Genomic DNA, 21,100 nt, shown 5'->3' with positions numbered 1-21,100 from the left:
TCCTTCCTGTATTTGCCCTCGCCTAGAAATCCTCTTTTTTTTATTTTCTTCGCTTACGGTGTGAATGTAATAGAATGTTACTGTGTTTCAAAATTAAATAATTATTGCTTAAGATGCGGAAGATTAGTAAGTACATATTGAGGAAAGGGAACAGGGAACCCGAAACGAAATGAAGCTTATCATCTGTAACGCGGCAAATCCTCTCAGTGTGTGTGTGTGTGTGTGTGTGCAATTTTTAAGAGAGAGAGAGAGAGAGAGAGAGAGAGAGAGAGAGAGAGAGAGAGAGAGATCAGACTTCGGTTGCCTGCCGTTTATAAAGTTAAGTTTCACCAGGCTTTATCACGCGATGGTGGTATAGTGGTGAGCATAGCTGCCTTCCAAGCAGTTGACCCGGGTTCGATTCCCGGCCATCGCATAGTAACCAAGTGTTTTGTTACACTCCGTTTCACCTCGTCATTACCTTCAAGTACTTCTCTACACTCGGGTGCTGCACGGTGTCAGATCCAGATCTTCGACGATAGACAAACTTCGTGTCGTCTGAGTTGATGAAAACCTATTATGAGGCTTCATTCATCACCGAACTAGGGCATTGATTACTTTTATCATATTCCGACGTCTTCATTTCATCCTGTCAGACAAAAACAACAGCAACTATTATCTGTTGTTTCAAGTGCTTGTCGTGACGTGGTGCGACGTGTAGCCTATACCTGCGTGGGAAGAGCGACACCTGCATGATACACAGGTGTAGTAAGTACATATGTAATGCCCCGGGATCTGAGGGGGTTGCTCTTAACTCTTTTTACTGAATTAGACTGAATTTTGACAGAATTTTTAATAAAACATTGACTGATTAAGTTGACGAGAATAAATTAACCCGCGTGTTTGAGTATGACTGACCATATGCCTCCTGACCAACATTTGGCGTGTTGCTGACCAAGGACTCCTTGTTGCTAACTCACCCGACGAGGCTCTGAGGCAGACATTAAATAGACAGGATAACCCGTGTCAGAGCCTCGTCAACACCAGGGTTAAGAGAGTAGCCTACTACGTCTGTCATAATTACCCTTCCTGTCCTCCAGTTTTCTGCCTCGTTAGCGCCACGCTAGCTCTCGTCAGGAGTAAAACAGGGTCAACAGCCTCGTACCAACAGTGCGTTTCAAAGCCACGTCATTACCGCGTGCATACTCGTCAATATTCATTACTACCTCGTCAGTTTCCGTTTTTGCCCCGTTGGGACTTCAGCGTCACCTTGCTGGAGTGTCGACATAGTTGAATGGTGGAGGGGAGTGCCTTTATGACCCCAGGAGGAGACTGTACTTGAACAGAGCCAAGAAGCGAGCCCTGATCGAAGAAAAGACAAAGGCCATGGGCATGGACCGTAAGTAACCATCTTTTTTTTATTTTATTACGAATGGTATTTACTGAGTTGCTTGCCTTTTGAATGTTTGTAAAGCTTTTCATTTCTCAACATCTTGTAGACAAAATTCATGAAGGTTGTACGTCTTTTCTTTTTAATAGCAAGTTGGAGAGATGGATGAAATCAGTCCGATCGAAAGTAAGGAGTCAAGAAAGTAATATCTAGCCAGGCTGCAGTGGACTCGACAGAGGGAGTTCTTTGTGGATACATTTCTCGTGGCTTAAAAAAATAAAAGGTTCATTTACTGGCAGCCAAGCAGACAGTCCACCAAGGTATGTTGAACGTGCTAACGTAGTCATATCAACATCATCATGGTCTCTGGCAAGCACCAGGGACTTGTTGTTTTAACTCTTGCTGATCAGTTCATTCTTTATTCATTTCATTCTTTTCAGTTCAAGAGACCTGCCACACTCATGCACACCCTTGGAGGACAGTGATTATGGAACTTCTGGTGCTGGAAGAGAAGCTGTTTCAGATGTTGGTGGAGTTATTGCTGTAGATACTGGAATAACCCTGACTGACCAGCCAGCCAGTGGCCAAGTAGTGGTGAAGTGCAAAGGAAACGGAACCACCAACAAGCGAGAAGACTCCAGTGATGCCCTTCTTTTAAAGGTATACATCTTTATTATTTTTGTTTGTATTGTTTGCACGGAAGTTTTAAACTTTTGAATTTTTAATCATCTGCAGGGACTGCAGTATAGCACCGGTTTCCCAAGGGTCATACTGGCAGGGTTCTACCATAGTTATACAGGGCCGCACTAAGGCCTTCGCCGTACCCAGGGGGAATGAGGGTCGGACACCTCCCCCAAATCTGTCATAAGGTCCACTTTCTTCTGAGAAAGTCAAAACGAAAAACTGGGACTTTGTGTTGCATTTCTGGATGACTTAGAATATCCTTTTTATTTATATAATTTTGGTATTATATGGAGGATTTTTCTTCCCACTCTTATTTAATTATTTGCCTATACATAGCCGAATAAGCAGCAGGAAAATGCACCCAGATATGTCAATTTTTCAAAACCCCGAACCCCCAGCTGATTTGGCTCGCTTCGCTCGCCATTCGCCCCTTTCCAAGTGTAGGAGAGTGTAGCTACATCATAAGAAGCGGGTCCTGTGAGTGTAGTTCTCTACCGAGATGCTCGGTGAACTTTTTTTTTTCTTTTACAACCAAGGAAGCAGCTCAAGGACAAAAACTAAAAACAGTAAATTAATTAATCAAAAAGCCCGCTAATTGCGCTGCTCCTGCCAAAGAAAGCCAAAGAGTGTGTGCGTGTGTGTGTGCGGGGGGGGGGGTTGTGATGCTTGTTTGTAGTTTGGTGTGGAAAGTAAGAGAGTTTGTCTTTAGAGAGTTAATGTTAATGAGACTAAAGGGAAACGGAAAGTGAGGGCACAGTAAAATAACCTCACCCTCCGTCAGACTGGCAACCCTGGCAACCCTGCCCGACCAAAACAAACCTTTGCAGGGGAGGCTGAGGCTGACTGGAGGAGAAGTCTTGTTGTCACTCTTGTATACCAAAAACTCCAGCACACGCAGGTCTAGTGAGTATGCCTTTCAGAACGATTTCCATCCTTTTATATCCCTAAAGCTGTACCTTAAGTATAGCCTTGGTCAAAAGTACATCCGTTGTTTCTCGCCAGGTGAAGACAGGGCCAAACAGCCAAGCTTGAGCCTCCACTTTTGTTTTTCATAATTATTTTACTTAGACACTGGTACTAGATACGTGTTCAGAAAAGTTATCCTCTCCATTAAAGCCAAGGTCAATAAAGGTTTAACACACGTGTCAAAATCTTAACTGGCTACCTTATTTTTCACCATTAACCATTTCCTGTGCATAAATATTAACCTAATGGAAAGTTCTACCTCACTTGTCATTAGCCTTCTCATAACTCAGGGCATAACCAAGCTCTGGTCTCCTTAACCCCCCTTCATGTCATGCACCTGATTGAGAAAAGCGCAGTTATGTCATCACAGAGAAACAACTTTTGACTATGTTCTAGAGATGCCCTACAGTGTGTCTGTTGTGCCTGCAGCCATGTCAAGTGCTTATCCCTAGTGTTTTATATCAATGAGTCAATCAAATTCATCTGTATTTGTGCAATTACTTCATAAATGTAGATGCTCACCCTGTTGATTCTGATTATATAATACTTCTGACTATTTAATACTATTGTTAAGCTGAATAATTACGTATGTATTATTTTAATAACCTTCCAGGGAATGGCTGGTTGGACTGGGAAGCGAGTGAATGTATCGTTCTCAAAGCCAGATGAGCCATCATTCCTGAAGAAGTTCAAGGAACGAGTGGGTTACAAAGAAGACCATGGCTTGTCAGAGAAGGTAAGTTTTAACAAAAAATAGCCATGTGCAAACCATCAACAAACCAATGCTATATAGTAAGAAAATTTAGTACTGGCAATCAAGATATATGGACATCTGTGGTGAAATGGTTAGCATGCTTAACTATAAATCTGTTGACCCAGGTTTGAATCCCAGCCAGGCAGTCAGTATTTATATTTTTTAAGACTGTACACTTACAATGGCTCAGTTTGCATTGCCAGTTCTGTCCTATATGCCAATACAAAACATGATCCATAAGAGTACTTAAAGTCAGACATTCATGACATTGGATATGATCAAGTAATTTTTTATCAACTTCAGTCAGTATTTTATTTTCTATTTTACCATTTTGTGTACTTTGTTATCTTTGTCAAAATGTATTTAAAAAATAAAAATAATGCAATAAAATGTAATAATAGTAATAATAATAATAATACGTAATAATCATCTTGCTGCACCTAAAAATGCTATGTATAAATCCTTAGTTACTATAAACATATATTAAAATCATAGAATCTAAATCTCATCTTTACAGTTTGCAGAGATGCCAAAGGCAACAGATGAGGATGTTGCTGACACAGAAGAGGAATTACCCCAGGTTGGTTAAACTGCTAGATAATATACAGTTACTCCACTTGATGAAGAAAACACACATAGATAATAAATACATAATTACATAAATAATTCAAAAGGTATAGATTTATTTTTTCTCTTCTAGATAAATGCTTATTAAAGCATAACCCTATTTTTTCATAATTAATAGCATTGTTGGAAGACATAATATTTCTGTGTAGTTAGCTATTTTTAAAGAATATTTATAATTTAAGGAAACTAATGATACCATCTTTGCCTCTGTCATGTGAAACCACAGTTGAAGTTATATTTCATGAGCAACAGTTGACTTTAAGTTGTTATGAGAATGCCTGGATTCATAAAAAAAATATTTTGGTTTTAATATGTAGAACTTTTCACACGAATTTAATGTGACCAGATAGTGAGTCTCCGGTCAGGGGATTTGACGCAAGAGGAAATCGACCAATTACGTTCAGAAGGGAGGCTGGATGACCTTCTGAAAAAGAACTCTGAGGAGGAAGGTGAAGTTCAGGGACCCAAAAATAGGGATGAAGGTGAGTGGACAGTCTTTAAATATATTTAATTTATTCTATTTATATACTTTAGTGAATTTGTTAATTGATCGAGGAAGATGAAGTGGATGAATATGAGGACTAACTGTTCGCTTTGTGTTCCAAGTATGGGAGCATGGAGGGGAGATAAGGGATTGAGCAATGACTAGCTGACAGGTATCTTTTCTATGTGACAATAGGTGATTTCATGAAATTCTCCAGTAAAGAGTAAATATGGATATGATCATAGTTGATAAATAACTAGATGTTTTTTTTACCTCTTACTAGCAACAACAACAAAAATCATCCTTAACTTTTTCTAATGGTCTCCAGAATAAATTGAAATGGATGCTGTTGTTTGCATTTGCAGTGCCCAGTTAAGTAGATACATACAGTGGGTTTTCAGGGTTTGTTATCTGACTCAGTTTCAGAACCAGAGGTACCGGCAGATGGAAGAATTCTCTTTCGCAAGCCAAATAAACGAAGCAGTGATGGTCCACAGGGGAAAGATGGGAAAAAGCTGAAGGATGGTAAGAGTGAAGAGTCGTCTGAAAACAAGTCAAAGAAGGTGAAAAAGAAAGCTCATCAAGATAAAAAGCTTCTGTCATTTGATGAAGATGAAGAAGAAGAAGAGTGCTGAAAGTATGTAGAAGCACTGAATGTAGAAATATAGTTGCAATTAGGATCAAGGATTTAGTGGGATTAATATGTTTCATAACTCCCACACAATATCATCTGACAGCTCATGGGTAGGCCCAATACCCATACAAAATTATCTAATTTCCCATGTCACATTACATTTTCTTTCCCATAACTTCTAATGGGAGGTCCATGGGTGACCTAACTTTTCTTTTAGGGCTGCCTCCCATAGCTGACACAGCCTGAAATGTTTCAGCTGGAGAAAAGTGTAGTAAATTACATGGGTACCATAATAATGGATTCAGCTGAAGTAACACTGCCTGTTGAAAATACAGTAGTGTTGATATTGCTAAGAAGTGTATGAACTGAGAGAAATAGAGGCTCCTCTACTGTGGTCACCTACTCGGAGAGAATTTCTAAAGCAGTCAAAACATCAGAGCTGTAGATAAGAGAAATTTTAAAGAAGCTTATTGTTCATAGTACCTAAGAGAGAAAATAAATATCTTTTTATTGATAAAAGTTTTTATAATTTTATTTTTCTTATCCTTATAAGGGAGGTCGAATTCCATCAGCAAACAGGCATGTTGTGATAATGGTAAGGAATGACATGGAGGTTTCCATTTTCAGGAGAGAGGATTACCAGGACAAGAGCATGCATGAATGGGAAAGAATGAAGTCATGACTGAGGTTCAGGTGCTTGGACCAAGTCTGTGGCTTGAACAGAGATTCCTAAATGTGTTGGGTGACAAGAAAAAGGAAAACATGGACTTAATGGGGACCTAATTGATTTTTTTTTTACAACAAAGGAGACAGCTCAAGGGCACAAAAAAGGAAACTAATAATAAAAAAAAGCCCGCTATTCGCTGCTCCTAAAAAGAATCCAAAGAGGTGGCCGAAAGAGGGGTCAATTTCAGGAGGAGAGGTGTCCTGATACCCTCCTCTTGAAAAAGTTCAAGTCGTAGGCAGGAGGAAATACAGATGAAGGAAGATTGTTCTAGAGTTTACCAGCGCGAGGGATGAAAGAGTGAAGATGCTGGTTAACTCGTGCGTAAGGGATTTGGACAGTAAAGGGATGAGCTTTAGTAGAAAGTCGTGTGCAGCGTGGCCGCGGAAGGGGGGGAGGGATGCAGTTAGCAAGCAGAAGAGCAGTCAGCGTAAAAATAACAAAAGAAGATAAAAAGAGAAGCAGCATGGCGGCGGAATTGAAGAGGTATACGAGACTCAGTAAGAGGAGACCTGTAGATTGGTATGAGGGGATTAATGAAAAGAATGTTGATCAAGTACCGTGAGAAGACAAAATAACTTGTAGCAGTGGACGCAAGCTTCATGTTCTCAGCTTAAAGAAGGGTATAGACAAGTTGCTGATAATCTATTCAGGTCAGTGTTCTCGAATCTAAAAAAATAATCCAGGATTCTAGAGAAACCTCCATGGTTCTTATAAGGGTCACTGATCGAGGCTGCCAATAGCTAGCAAGTAAAAAAAGTAATTGATCCCCTTCACACACACATACAAACATTGAAACCTTAATCATAAATATACTTTAGGGCTTCAAATACTGACAAATATAGCAATAGTCTGCGGTAATAAGTACATGCATTGATGAAGCCTCGCCCATCTCTTCTTATATCGCCCCGGATGTTGCAGCGCTAATATTATCGTGAACTAGGAAACTAATCATACATTTGACCTCTGTTTATTTATAGTTACTAGTAATATAATCTAGCCGTTTTCTTGGGTTCGGTGTGCAAAGGTCACCGTTGTAAAATCAAAATAGTGCCAGTTTCGCATCAGCCGGAGAGGGAAGGGGACGCCATTTGTGCTCGGCAGGCCTTCATCTCCCCTCACCACGCCCGCCAGCCCGGTAAGAGGGACTCAGGGGTGGCATAACATCAACACTATCTATCTCAGTAACTGTAGGAGGCGGCGGGGCGGGGCAGGGTGCGGTACGTGTTACCTGTGGACGGGGAGAGGTGGCGCAGGGGTCGGGGGCCTGCAGGGTGGCGGGGCTGGCAGAGGGTTTGGTTATTATTGTCCCTGGCTGGCTGGGGTGGCAGTCGTGTCAGCTGGGGTGGAAGGTTCATGGGCCACCGCTGTAGACATGTGCTGGCCGGGGCACGGCACAGTGCAGGTGGGGACTGCCCGCCCACCCACCCACCTTGACACCCCAGGGCTGACACTGACCCTTGCTGTACAGGTGACCCGTTGGAGAGTCAGGCCTTCATATCGGCACAATCTGTAAAAATAAAAACAAAACAAGCATTATCCATTACAAATCTTCCTATTCCCTATTTCTTGCACACCACATCTTTTCTGGAAAACGGTAAAGATTCGTATTAGGTCCGTGCCAGTATCTCATAATCTACCTTATGAAACATCAGTATATCTTCATATATGTTTTCTACAAACCTTCAACAGTCATGGAAACGCTTTGAAAATCCAATTCAAGGATTTTTTTTTTACTCCTGAAAATAGGGGATAATGTTTACGGAAGCGCGTCACCTCTGGCGACGGCCGCGACGATGCTGCAGCCGCCACAGCCGTAAAATAGCTCGCAGAGGGTTTAGGGTCGGGGAGCATATTTAAACTACTCCAACCGAGCTTTACAACCTACTAACGGGGGGGCTGCGCCCCCCTGGACCCCCCCTTCTAACCAGGGGGGGGCTTATCCCCCCCTGGACCCCCCCACATGTATATGGGACTTATTTCAGCAAGGAGGTATTTCTTGCAACACCGGCTGCACCGTCGCCAGAGGTGACGCGCTTTCGTAAACATTCTCCCCTATTTTCAAGAGTAAAAAAAAGTCCTTGAATTGGATTTTCAAAGCGTTTCCATGACTGTTGAAGGTTTGTAGAAAAGATATATGAAGAGATACTGATGTTTCATAAGGTAGGTAATGAGATACTGGCACGGACCTAAAACGAATCTTAACCCGGAAAACTCTTCATGGCTTCTATAATTCTATCTCTCATTGACACCAGAGGAATGGGACGGGAGGCCGTGGGCCGATGTGGTATTATTTCAGAAGTACACCCGCCTCACTGCATAATACACCTGTGTGCCATATGAAGTACTTTGTGCATATACAACACTGCCAAATTGCTTTCTGTTGCAAGTCACTTTTGTGAGATCAATTTCTTAAAATATGGACATATAGATGGGTCACTGGATTGAAGAGGGGTAAGGGTGAAAGTACATATCCTTTTACTGTAATATGAAGGTGCACATTGTTAAAGATTAACCTAACATGACCATGCCAGCGTCGCTGATGCAGTTGGGGTGTTGGTTTTAGTCGGGTGCAACAGTTGGGTTTGGTCAGGTTAGGTTTGCTTAGGTTTTATTAGTATCTCACCATGTGTACTTTCATATTATGGTTTAATTGGATGTATTTTTGCCCTTTAACCATGATATGAAGGCCTAAATGATATTTTGAGATGAAGGTAAAGCTGGGGGATTCATTTTATTTTCTCATTAAATATCTGTGTGATTCAGATAAATTTTGTCTATGGCCTTCATACTTGGTAGTAGCTGTTTTCCAGGCGGGTCATTGTGCTACTACTACCCCTAGTACTACTACTGCCACCACCACTACCCCTTCCAGCATTGATATAGCTACCTATTACCATTGTTAACTACAGTTTCTAGTATTATTGTTTTATCTTGGGTCATTTTCAGGGACGGCACAATGCTAGGAAGCTTGCCCAGGGCTGTGCCGGCCCTCTCATGTGGTGGTGCTAAGACAGCGAGGGTGGCACTCCACCACATCACACACAGGAGCCAGCTTCTTGCCCCTCTCAGCAGGGTCCCTATATCAGGACTAACGGCAAGGACGTACAGCAGGCGAAAACTGTTAACATCGGTATCAGCGTTCGTTCAAAGCGATAATGTGTACGTATGTTTTTTTCCCCAGTTTAGAGAGGCAGAGTTAGTATTTTTGACAATATTTGCTGTAACATACATTATATATCTGTAGGTTTCCAACTCTTTCCAAAATATGTGAAAGAATGGGGCATTTTTTGGCTTCCCCAAAATATTAGCGATGAAGAAGTGAAACCTCTGTATCTGATTTGGACTACAAATCATGATCCCTTTGTATAATTGAGTAAGAAATAGTGTCCCTAATGTTGTGAGGTCATGCAAAAGCCCTCAAGGAGGCAAACCTATACATTTACTAATTAAAAAAAAATCCCACTAATGTAATTCTCATGGTGTTGCTAAGTTTATGTTAAGCACTATGGTATGAACTAGGTTTGAAATTGAAGGACTCACTATTTATGGAGAAAAAAAACTGCAAATTTTGTATTAATGTTTTTTAAGAATGCATCTTAATTAAAAATAGTGGAAAGCCTATCTAATCTTTTTGGGTGTTTAAGAGTAAAACAGCTTTCAACTTCTTTCTTTCAGGCAATCATCTTCAGTTCCTGACAATGGATTTGTGCAGAGCCGATCATACAAAAATTTTGGTCACAGAAAGGAAAAAATGTCCCGGGGGCAAAAGTGTGTGTATTTACTTGTCCTGTCCATGTTCCTCATTGCTACAGTTGACTGGAACTAGTAAGTAGCTACTGGACATTGCTCTGTATGTACAAAACTTTGATAAATTTTCTCTTGGTTGTGAGTTCCTATTCTCATTTTGTTGATGACCAGTAGTACATACCTTGTCTTTTTGGGATTAAACAAATAATGATTGTTCTTTAATCCTCAGTTAGAATTCATGGCTTTTAGGTGATTGGTTGTCCTTCAGTAGTGTAAGAAATTGAAGTTTATCTTCTTTTAAACCTGTCACAATGAATATAAACTTATTGTATTTCAATAACGATTCTGATATCATATAGCAGTATTAAGTGTATTACTGGAAAATGAATGTATTCAGTGCATTGAAAGTAAAGTTCTAAGACCATTTGAGATCCATATTAGAACATGCTGTAAATGATCTTACTTCATTTCTTCACAGCATTAAGACGCTGTTTATAGTGGATGCAGCCAGTGTAGCAGAAACAGACCAGACTGAACAAAACTCGGAGGAGGAGGAAAAAATAGAACTAGAATCATCTGAGAGTGAAGCAAACGATGGGATGGCGGAGGAAAAAAAGAAGAAGAAGCGAGTTGGATTCAGAGACAGAAAGGTCGGTCTTCTTCATTGTTCCACAAATCCATTTCTCTAGCAATATATCAACTCTGAAGGGTCTTGATGAGTTGTTTTGGATCCTAGATATCATTTAGGATTTATAGAGTCCCAGATAAAAAGTCATATTTTATTCAATAAAGGTGATTTTCAGTACCGTTTATTTAGGTTTTTATTGATCAGTAATTATGACATATCCATTCTTTGTTTTATAAACAGTCATCCTTGAACACAGCTTGTGACAAGAGTGAACAAAATAATATTTTCCTATCTTGTCAGTTAAAGAAGAAAAGGAATAATAATAAAGAAAACATATAATCTGACATCTATGCAAGCTTTCTCCTTTGCCTCATGGGTGTCCTCATTCAGTTCACCCAGGTGGTGATGGTGGATGTTGTGGTGCCTGGGCGCTGGCTCTGCCACTGTATCAAGCGTGTTCAGTGTTGGAGGGGTACTAGCCTTGAGATGCTATCTGTTAGATAATCATTTTGCTGCCATTGGCCAGCTTATAAAGTACATGTTGGAGACAGTACTTTCTCTGCTCCAGTTTGTGACTGCAGCTTGGGGCCTGGTCCTGTCATGTAGACTAGGCTGTCCTTAGCCAGTTGACAGATGGTCTCCTTGGCTAGATGAAATCTGAGTTTCAACTGCTCATCTCAGTACATCCGCTTCTCTCTTGGTTTCTTGAGGAGCTCCCTGAAGGGAGTGTAGGGTGTCACCATCTGAGGGGGTCACCCTCAAAGAGAGAAAAAAAGAATACATAATAAATATGGTAAAATTCTTTTGTGGGAGCCCTTCCAATTTTCTGCAATGAGGTGACATGATGACGGTGTTGGTTGGGGAAGAGGGGCACCAAATCATTATCTTGTCTAGGGTGCCAAAAGAGACACTAGACTAGACACTCAGCATCACTAATCTTGTGCCTTTTTTATGGGAGGGTAGGGATCAATAAGTGAGCTTCATGTGACTCATTGTTGTTCATAGCAGTACATTTTGGTGTATTGTCAATAATGAACTTTTTTTTAATGAAGTCTCACTGCATGTAGGAATTAGTATAATTTTATACATATTTCATTACAGAGATTCCAGTAAGCGTAATATTAGAATACAGATACTTAAATTTTGAGCAATTAAACTTTTAAAGTAGTAATGCATTTCAAACTGTTCATCAGCCAAGTTAATTGCAGGATATGATATTGAACAAATTTATTGCAGTAACAAGGTAGGTATTTTGTTATTGTCATGTACTTGATGCTATTTTTTACTCCCTTTTACTAGTGCAGGGAATATGATGTTGAATGAGCTTAATACTAGTACAATGTATTATAAAAAAAAAAAAAAAATATGCCTCAAAAGAAAACTTTCTTGCTGTTGAAATTAGGGAATCGTCTGATGTGGACGGTGAAGTACAGTTGCCCTTGTTGTATTATGGTGAGAAGGGTTAACAAAAAATAGTTTCTTTGGAATATCTTTTCTTATGATGCTGATACCCTTATGCAAGCCATATAGAAAATAAAGAAAAAGGGTAACAATAGTGTTTTAACTTTCCTTGTGAATTATTTGTAATAGTGGATTCCAGTTAACACTAAATATAGGTGTAGGCTGTGTTATAATTAAGGTATGGTATTCCCTGCCCTCTGTAAGTGTTTCTATGCTTGGTAAGTTGAGGCAGTGGACAGTGTTGTGAGGGTGTATCCAAGCCAGCTTCACCATAATTTCCAGATCATTGAGTATGAGAACCGTATTCGACAGTATTCAACTCCAGACAAGATATTTCGATACTTTGCAACTCTGAAGGTGCATGGGGATCACGGTGATCATGAGATATTTATGACGCCGGATGATTTCCTGCGCTGTATCACTCCGGGCATCAAGCAGCCCGAGGGTAAGAGAGGTTCCCCTGGCTTGGGCCCCCACCACCCATGTTATTTCACTCCATCACTGTAGAAGATTGTGGTGATGGTACCTGACTTTATGATTCTTCCACTGAGGAATGCATTGTTTAGGTGATGAGTGCTTGTATATTATGAACTGATTCAGGTACTTTATATATACATTTCTCAACAATGTTCTTGTTTTTTATTGTTGATCATTTTAACATGATCTAGTACTATATCGCTTCAGGTGGTCAAGTTATGCACATGTAATTTGGGGTTATTTGAATTCCCTTTAATACTTTTTTTTAAGTGAAGGGTGTAATTGTTATGATTGCCAAAATTTTCTCTTTTTTATTATGATTATGATTAGATGTCTAATGCTCAGTGGAATATTATAAATTCAGATGCTATTTTTGCACTCCTTTGATCTTCATGTTTCAAAATTGCTTGTAATTCCAGTGACTAGACTTTATGGGTTGTGGTGCAGCAAAACACATGATGATTTCCTTACCTTTCTCAATAAGCCCAAGAAGTCTAATCACTACCGGGAATGGATGTTGTAAATTCCTTGATTGTGGATACACAATAAGAGTAGCACAGGCCTTGCATCACAAAAAATGCTGACCTGCTATGTACAGTACAAACTTTCTCTTCACATACTTCATAGAGACTGTGGAATCTTCTGTATTAACAATATTAGAAAAATGAATCAGAAAGTTATATTTGTTATCTGTAGCAAATACAGACAGCCTTTTTCATTTGAGTGGTACAAAATTCTCTCTACAAGTGTTCAGTTATAGGAACCCAACAAACTCAAAATTATTGGTTTATTACATCCTTCCTTACTTCTTTTTGATTCATTGCAACAAGTGAGGTGTCATATGACTTAGCAGTTGTGATGCCTTAAATTATTAATCTAAATCGGTAAATTAGCTAGCTTGATCTCATGAGATGTACTGTTTGGGTAAAAAAAAAATGCTTGCCGATGGGAAAATGCCAAGTATGGGAATGGAGAAGAGTCCCCTGGAAGTTAAATATTAATGACTCGTGTAACATGTTGCTCAGAAACCTCAAGGCACTAGAGAAAACCAGGCATGGTGAAGGTTAATAATGAACCCTCAGGGAGTCCAGGTGGCAGAGGGTGCTTAGCATGGCCTGCCTTACCTATATTTTAATATGTAACTGCCTTTAAACTGTACATATATATATACATATGCATAGTAATGCTTCTGTATTAGCGGAAGTCTTGAACCCACGACGAAGTATGGAGTACATCATTGTATTTATGAAAGCACTAGATGATTTATGATGTAGTTGATACCTGGTTATGAATATTTGTGTAGTTTTTATTTTATTTTATTTTTAATTTTTTTTACTTTCACATTCTCCCCAATGGTATAGTTCTTGTACATGGCTGAAAGCCTTGCCTATAAGCACAATTTTCTTTGGTCTAATTAAATATTCTGATTCTTCATGTTAGTTGTCACAGCTCTTTTTTTAGCATGATAAAGGAGTAAAATTTGATTTCTCTACCCTAGAAACTCACCAAGCCCTTAGCCATGACACTGCAAATAGTTTCTTCTTAGGTATTGTCTCTGCATCCCTTTGTGACTTCATTCATTTTCTGAAGTCAGAGATTGCTTCCTGTTACTAGTGCATATATCCATTGCCTTCTTGGTTAGCTAAATAGCTATCCCTTACTTTATTTCACTTCATTTTTTCAAATTTGTTCTTTTATAAACAGTACCGCTTGGTGAGCACATTGCCATCCTTCTGTTGCTTATCCTACTCTTGAAAGGTATTATGTTGCCTGCTATTTCCCCCCTAATTATCTTTGCTGTCTTTGTCTTTACTTGTTCTGTTTTCTATTTTGTACTCCAGTTTGTGGTAAAGAACCGAGATGTTTTGTATTTGCCATGCTTTATTGGTAATGGGAGTACAGTGGTTCTTTCTATTATGGACATCTTTTCGTATTATTTTACCTTTGAATTCTGCTATTTTTCTTTACATTCCACTTTAAAATGTTTAAATTTGTATTTTACTATCATAGTATTGCAAACTTTCTACCTCCTCTTTCCTGTCAGTGCATATATAGCAAAGGAAAAATTGCTGAATAAGATATTCCTTGTACTTGGACACAGGCATCCACACTTCATGAGTAATAAGAAACAGGAGTGGAACAAATACTAGCCATGTCTTATTGTGTTTCCATGTCAATCAATTTAGAACAATCCTCACATGTGCAAACTGGTCTTTCCTCCTTATCTCTGTACTTTTTTTATGTGTAGGATCTGTAGAGTTGTTCTGTAGAAAAGCAGATTTATGCATATGTAGCAGCTATTGATCCCAGTCTCCAGGTTGCATAATTATTATTTTTGCCTTTCAGCTTGTTATTGTAGTTTGTTGCTGTGTAGCGGTACTCTTATTTGCCCTATGTTATTTTCACATTTGAGGTGTGACCCTTTTGTTGTGTTGAAGGTTATAGGCTGTAAAAGTTTTTCCCTTGGAGTTTCTGTTGGTGCATGTGTCATCTAGTGTAGCATGCTTCAGTTTATTTCCCCATGTTGAAAGGCATATTCACTAGAGTTTTTAGAAAGAATTTCTTTTCTTCCGCTTTAGATCATTGAGTACGAGAACAGAATTCGGGCTTATTCCACCCCGGACAAAATTTTCCGCTACTTTGCCACCTGCAAGTTAATACAGAGGACGGAGGGTGGCATTGACAAAACAGAGATTTATATGACTCCAGATGATTTTCTGCGAGCACTGACCCCAGGGATGCAGCAGCCCAATGGTAGGAACCTCAAAGGAAATGACGGTTATTTGTACCTCTTGGAAACCACACAGTAGTATTGGGCTGTGGGTAATAGTATGAAATTTATTGAAAGGGTACATTTGCACTTTCCATTCTTCAGACTTATTGGCAATTGGTTCTGGGTATTAAAATCTATTCCATGAGTACATAGTACTTTGTTGTCTATTGTTGCTTTGTTCAGGCAAACATGAATCTTAATCTTTGCTGCTGTTTTTGCTTGAGAGTAGTTTTTATATAAGAATTAACCATTAATAGCTTACTGTCATTATTAATTCTTTGTTGAAAAAGAAAACAAAAGTTGATTCCATCATTTTGTTGTGAAGACTAACCAAAGGCTCCAGCCCAGTAACTGTCTAAAAAGGGCCAGTCTTCACCCTTCAGCCATGTGAGTATGTGAATATTGCAGCTAAAACCCAATAGAGGTATTCAAAGGCTGCTGTATTGAATGCAAAGATATGTGGTAAAGATTTACAAACATTTTTATTTATTTATTTATTTATTTATTTATTTTTTTTTTTTTTATAAAGGGATGGCTGATCCATTTCCTAGCTGTATTGATGTAGGATTTTCTGGATATGTTAAGACTTCAATTTTTTATATTATTGGAATATTAAATATTAATTGATATTAATGGAATCTTCCTTTGCATCAATTTAGGTTGCTAACAGGTGTTTTGCAAGAGTTTATGAATAAGTATCTTAGGTGATATGGAAACAGAATGACTTCAGGTTTGGGGGTTATCTTATAGGGGGTGCACCACGTTGGCTATGATGCATTTCATACACATCACATCTCCTACAACAGTTTTTTGAGTACTTACATATTTCCTACACATGAAAATCTGTTATATCACAATTCCTTCAGGGTACCAACATAGTTCCTACAACAAGAAAGGCAGCGAGTCACAATTCCTACAGGATTCCAGTCATATTCCTACACCACAAAAGGCAGCGAGTTTAAGTAAAGCCATTTTTTACTCTAAATTTTGAAGACGAGTCATGTCTACATAGGGAGAAAAGTCTATTCTTATTCTTATTCTATTCTCCATTTGTGAGGCAAGGAAGGATGGCACAACTTTTATATCAACTAAGGAGAGATGGCAGTTTGGGAGGCCTTGTGCTCCACTGCCGACACGCTGCATCCTGTGCAGATTACATAGCTACTCTTGTGGCAGCAGCACATTATAACCCTGTAAAATGTCCTTGTTCTACTGTCATTCATAACTGGCTTGAGGTATTCATTTAAAAAGTTCCTTTGAACTGAATGTGCTGACAAAATCCAATTTTAACTTGTAATACAGTTTCATTTTATATACGTATGCTATTAAGGAGAAAAAAATTTCATTAATATCCATCCAATTTTAACTTGTATTACAGTTTCATTTTATATAGATATGCTGTTAAAGAGAAAAAATCCCACACTAATATTCTCCAGTGTTTTGTACTCTTTTCGCATTTGTTTGCACTTCACTTTTAGACATTCCACGTGATCGCAGAATTGTAGGAGATATACTAACAGTAAAACTGTAGGAGTTATGCCAGAGGCACTGTTTTGTGTAGGAGATATGCTGGGTACTCAGTTTTTGTGTAGGAAATGTGCTTGATACATGTTTTGTGTAGGAAATATGACAGGCTGTGTGTAGGAAGTGTGGCAGTACTCCAAGTTTTGTAGTTCTGTAGGAGATATGACTATGCCTCATCTTATACCAAGTGTTTACTTCTTAGCCGACATTTTGAATGTTAAGGCTTAGGGCCATTTTATTTGCCATTTGCCTTAGATTATTCATTATACACCGGCAAATACAGTACCTGTATTGAACATACTATTTTTCATCCACTACATCATATTTCATGTGGTGATGAGTTGTTTACTGGCTCATTATTTAATTTCAAGAATGAAACATTCTTTATGCTTATTTGCAAACAAGTATTAAAACTTGTTATAGTATGTATGCATCTACACACTTTACAATTAAAAAAAAACGATGATTCAAGACACCACACCTTGATGTTCAGGACTGATTTGCATGACCAGCTTTGTTATGTACTGCCTGCACGAGATGCACACTACCACCATGTTTATTGTCGGCTCAGAGAATGCATGTGCTTTTGGTCCTGTTCAGTTGTTTACATATTAATGTAGGAAAGGTTCTCCTTCAAGGATATGATTTCCTAGCTGTCTTTCTTTCATTTCTCAGTATTATGTTGTCAAATAGTAATGGATTGCTTAAAGGTTGCAAATCAACTTTTCAGTATTTAAGTTATTTGGTTATGCCATTTCAGTTTATTACTGTAACAGATATTCTATTTAAAACACTAACGTGTCTTTTGAAGATAAGAGAAAGAAAAGAACCAGAATTAAGATCAGCATGCATTCAATAATTGTGTATCATGACTACTGTTGATATAACCTTGCATAATTTTCTCTTGCAGGCTTAGGCCTTGACCAGTTCAAGAGATACGACCCCAAGGTAAGTTCATGGTTGAAATTTTTTGTTGCTCATTTCTAATTAGTAGTGATTCTGTCTGTACAGTAAAATGTGGATACTGGCAAGCTTGTGTTAGTGGTGAGTGAGCTGAGAGTGTGCTGACAATGGTGTGAGCAGGCTAATGTGTGCCACTCCCAGCTTTGCTCTGTGCTCACTGCGCTGTGACTCGTTGTTTTCACTATTCATGTGAAGCTAGTAGCCCGTAAGATATACCTCATACTGATGAAGATTCTAGGAACTATGTAGCTTATTTGTATGTGTGTGTGTGTGTGTGTGTGTGCGTGTGTGTGCCGCTTCACTATCTGATGCTGTCAGGGTACATACTTCAGTCAGACTTATAGGATTCAAACATAATGAAAGAGTAGATGTAGCTTTGGTTACTTGTGGATACTGATCATGTAAAGACAACTTCGGAAAATATATATATATATATATATATATATATATATATATATATATATATATATATATATATATATATATATATATATATATATATATATATATATATATATATATCTATATATATATAATAAAGCTGATATATAAATGTATATTTTTTATCAAAGTCATTTAAGTAATTTGATAATTTTCATACAAGAGACAATGCCTGCCCTCATGAAGTATATGAATTTGATTGGATTTATTTTTGCCACTTTTTCCAACATAAATTGCCAGTTGTGAACTGTCAAGGTTTTACATACTGATAAAAAATGAGTCATTCCCATTTGGACCCATTATTTCATGCACTTGTAGCTTTTACATATTTTTCATCATTTAATAAAGCATCCAACTCTTGTACATATAAAAATTGAAAGTCTTGTTGTATTTCACTGTGGAAACTCTTACAGTAGATCATATTTGATAGGGTTCTTGTCATTAGAAGAAAGGTCATGTAGCTTTAAGTGCCTACATATATATTCAAAAAACAAATACATACTCACTTGTCACCACAACACACCAACACTAACAATTACACTTGAGTCACTTCCCTCCCCTGCACACTCGGCTCCCCCGTCCCCCCAACAGCCAACAAATATGCGTGTTATGTACCACACAGGTGCCCTGCGCATTATTATCCAGATCCAGATCCAGATATAATTTCTTTACTTATTAAAAAAACTCACAAACAAGCTGCACATATTTAGGATCCTTTTTTTTTTCCATAATTACTCAGAAAAGCTGTGTGCCTTATAGTCAGAATGGTGCCATAGCAGGGAGTATTATTGAATAAAGACTAGTTTATATTTAAGAAAAACAAATAACTTCACTGTAGTCAAGTTGTTGGCTTATTGACAAGTACTGATAAAAAATATATTCATGTTCAACATTTATACACTGTTGATACAGTTCTGTTGTATTTCCTTTTAATAAGTTGTTCAGCACTGGAATACATACTTAGATTTATTGCTGAGAGTGTTCAGAGTGTTTTCATATATTATTTTGAATGTAATTTCCTAGGCACCTTACAATGAATAACCTTTCTTATTTCAGCCACTGTTCAGATGAAAATTTCATACACCAGACATTTACTAAAGTCTATTGAATCTAACTTGAGGCCTGTGGCTTGGCCCAGGGAACGCCCCATTGTTTACACATCTAGCGATGACCTGTGCATGATGATCTGTCTCACTGTTAGTCTGTACGTTATCTATTTATGGAATATATATACAGTAAACCCTCGATATAATGGACCTGCTTATAACGGATTTCGGATATAATGGATAAGGTCAGACAGTCAGAAAGTCCACAGGGACCGACCGAGAATAGTTTTTGAACCACCCGCCTCTGGTAACTACAATAGCTTCTGCTAGCCACCTGACCCTCCTCCCTTTATCTGCTGCCCCATCCTTTGGTTACTGTAGTCTTTTTCAGGTCACCTGATGAAGTATTTTCCTCTTCGTGATCTCCATTCAAACAAAGAACGTATTTATACCACAAGAAAGTCTTATGCATCAATCCAGGACGTAGAAGTAATGGAAAATAGCCAAGTGTTTGTGAGTGTCCGTACTGACACAAATTAAGGGGGTCGAGGGGGGCTAAGCCCCCAGTTAGGTAGGTTAAGTTATGTTTGGTTAGTAAATTAATTCGGCACGCGGTGTGGGGTGAGGAAATACGCAGCATGGGACAGGACATGGAGGCAGCGTGCAAGGCCTTGGCGGCGTGCGTGGTCCAATTCACGGGCTGGTGTTGCGAAAAATACTTCCTTGCAAAAATAAGTCACTCTGCTGTCCATCACGCATGCGCACTGTGGGAATACACAGCAGGAAAACATTAATTTTCCTGGTTTTGTTCTAGTTTGTCCACTTGTGATCTTTGAGAGCGGTGAGTGAAATGTAGAAACTGTAAACAAGTTGAACATCTCTCTCTGCATCTACGGGCTGCAGCGGGTGTAACATAGGCATTAAAAGTCAATCATTTAATGATTTGTGACAGAAGCAGTTAACAGATTATTTCATAACACCCCGAAAACTTCCCCTCAAAAAAAAGTTTCGTCTGTGAATGTGAGATAGCTGGTTAAATATGAAAACTGCAGATGGGTTCTTGTCTCTTTTAAAAAGAGAACAGGAATCAATTTTTTTTTTAGCATTGAGGTGTCATGGTCTTGAATGATCATAGGTCATATGAAGAGAGTCTTTTCCATAGCTTACCATAGCTTATCCTTCCACTTGTAAGATGGACATTGAATATCATAAAGATGAGAGTGAATAGAAAGCTGTACAGTGGGATCAGTTAGGGGGAAGGTATACAGCTAGCAGGAAGAGCAGTAAACATGGAAAGAATGGTAGAATATGGTATGAAAGATGATATCATAGAAGACTGTAAGCAGTCAGTTAAATGATAGAAGTATATGAGGTGAATAGGCTTTGACTCTCCCTTATTGAGAAGTACTTTGGGGGAAGGAGGTAATGGCAATAAAAGAGGCAGTACTTCAGAGTGATAGAAGAGAGTAAGAGTAAATTAGTAATTCTAGAAATATTGAGGCAAGTATGTATATTAACAAGTGGTTTGATATGATACACATTATTGACAGCAAAAAGTTTAAACAGAAGGTGACTGGTCACTGAAATACTAAATATGCTTCTTTGAAGAACAGTTGACAGTTGTAGAACTACGTGATAAATTGTGATCTTTTTCTTCTTTCCATGAAGGGTATTTGTAAGGATTTGTGCTTACAGCTTATTAATTTTTTTTTTTTTTTTTTTTTTTTTTTTTTTTAACTTTTTGCCTTAATAAAAAAATAAATGCTGTTCTTAACAAGACAGTAGAACAAGCACT

The 21,100-nt window shown here is 38.5% G+C and overlaps 2 protein-coding genes and 1 non-coding gene across 7 annotated transcripts in view; all 3 read left to right on the top strand.

Annotated features, from left to right (window-relative positions):
- The first annotated feature begins 343 nt into the window (after positions 1–343).
- Positions 344–415, top strand: Trnag-ucc (transfer RNA glycine (anticodon UCC)). Its single transcript has one exon. It is a non-coding gene; the product is annotated as a tRNA-Gly (tRNA).
- A 2,394-nt stretch (positions 416–2,809) lies between these two features.
- LOC127004595 (uncharacterized protein KIAA1143 homolog) lies at positions 2,810–6,047 on the top strand. Its single transcript, XM_050872484.1, has 5 exons — positions 2,810–2,956; positions 3,633–3,755; positions 4,291–4,353; positions 4,747–4,882; positions 5,305–6,047. Exons 2-5 carry the CDS (start codon positions 3,636–3,638, stop codon positions 5,517–5,519), a joined length of 534 nt encoding a protein of 177 aa, XP_050728441.1. The 5' UTR covers positions 2,810–2,956; positions 3,633–3,635; the 3' UTR covers positions 5,520–6,047.
- Positions 6,048–7,266: 1,219 nt separating this feature from the next.
- The window catches only part of LOC127004593 (calcium uptake protein 1 homolog, mitochondrial-like), a 29,254-nt gene continuing 15,420 nt past the window's right edge, over positions 7,267–21,100 (top strand). For 3 of the 5 annotated variants that reach the window (XR_007757895.1, XM_050872482.1, XM_050872480.1), the window contains exons 1-6: positions 7,267–7,380; positions 9,192–9,404; positions 9,921–10,070; positions 10,471–10,642; positions 15,138–15,312; positions 17,766–17,803. Coding sequence is in view for 4 of the 5 variants with exons in the window: in XM_050872482.1 (XP_050728439.1) it covers positions 9,202–9,404; positions 9,921–10,070; positions 10,471–10,642; positions 15,138–15,312; positions 17,766–17,803 (738 nt within the window). In the remaining variant the exon portion in view is untranslated. Of the gene's footprint in view, positions 7,381–9,191; positions 9,405–9,920; positions 10,071–10,470; positions 10,643–12,363; positions 12,527–15,137; positions 15,313–17,765; positions 17,804–21,100 lie in introns of all 5 variants that reach the window. The other 2 variants (XM_050872483.1, XM_050872481.1) reach the window with 1 other exon arrangement.

Source organism: Eriocheir sinensis, chromosome 28 (genome assembly GCF_024679095.1).
Source record: "Eriocheir sinensis breed Jianghai 21 chromosome 28, ASM2467909v1, whole genome shotgun sequence".
NCBI classification, from domain to species: Eukaryota; Metazoa; Arthropoda; class Malacostraca; order Decapoda; family Varunidae; genus Eriocheir; species Eriocheir sinensis.
The sequence above is the reverse complement of the archived record's forward strand: the minus strand, read 5'-3'. Positions and strand labels throughout refer to the sequence as shown.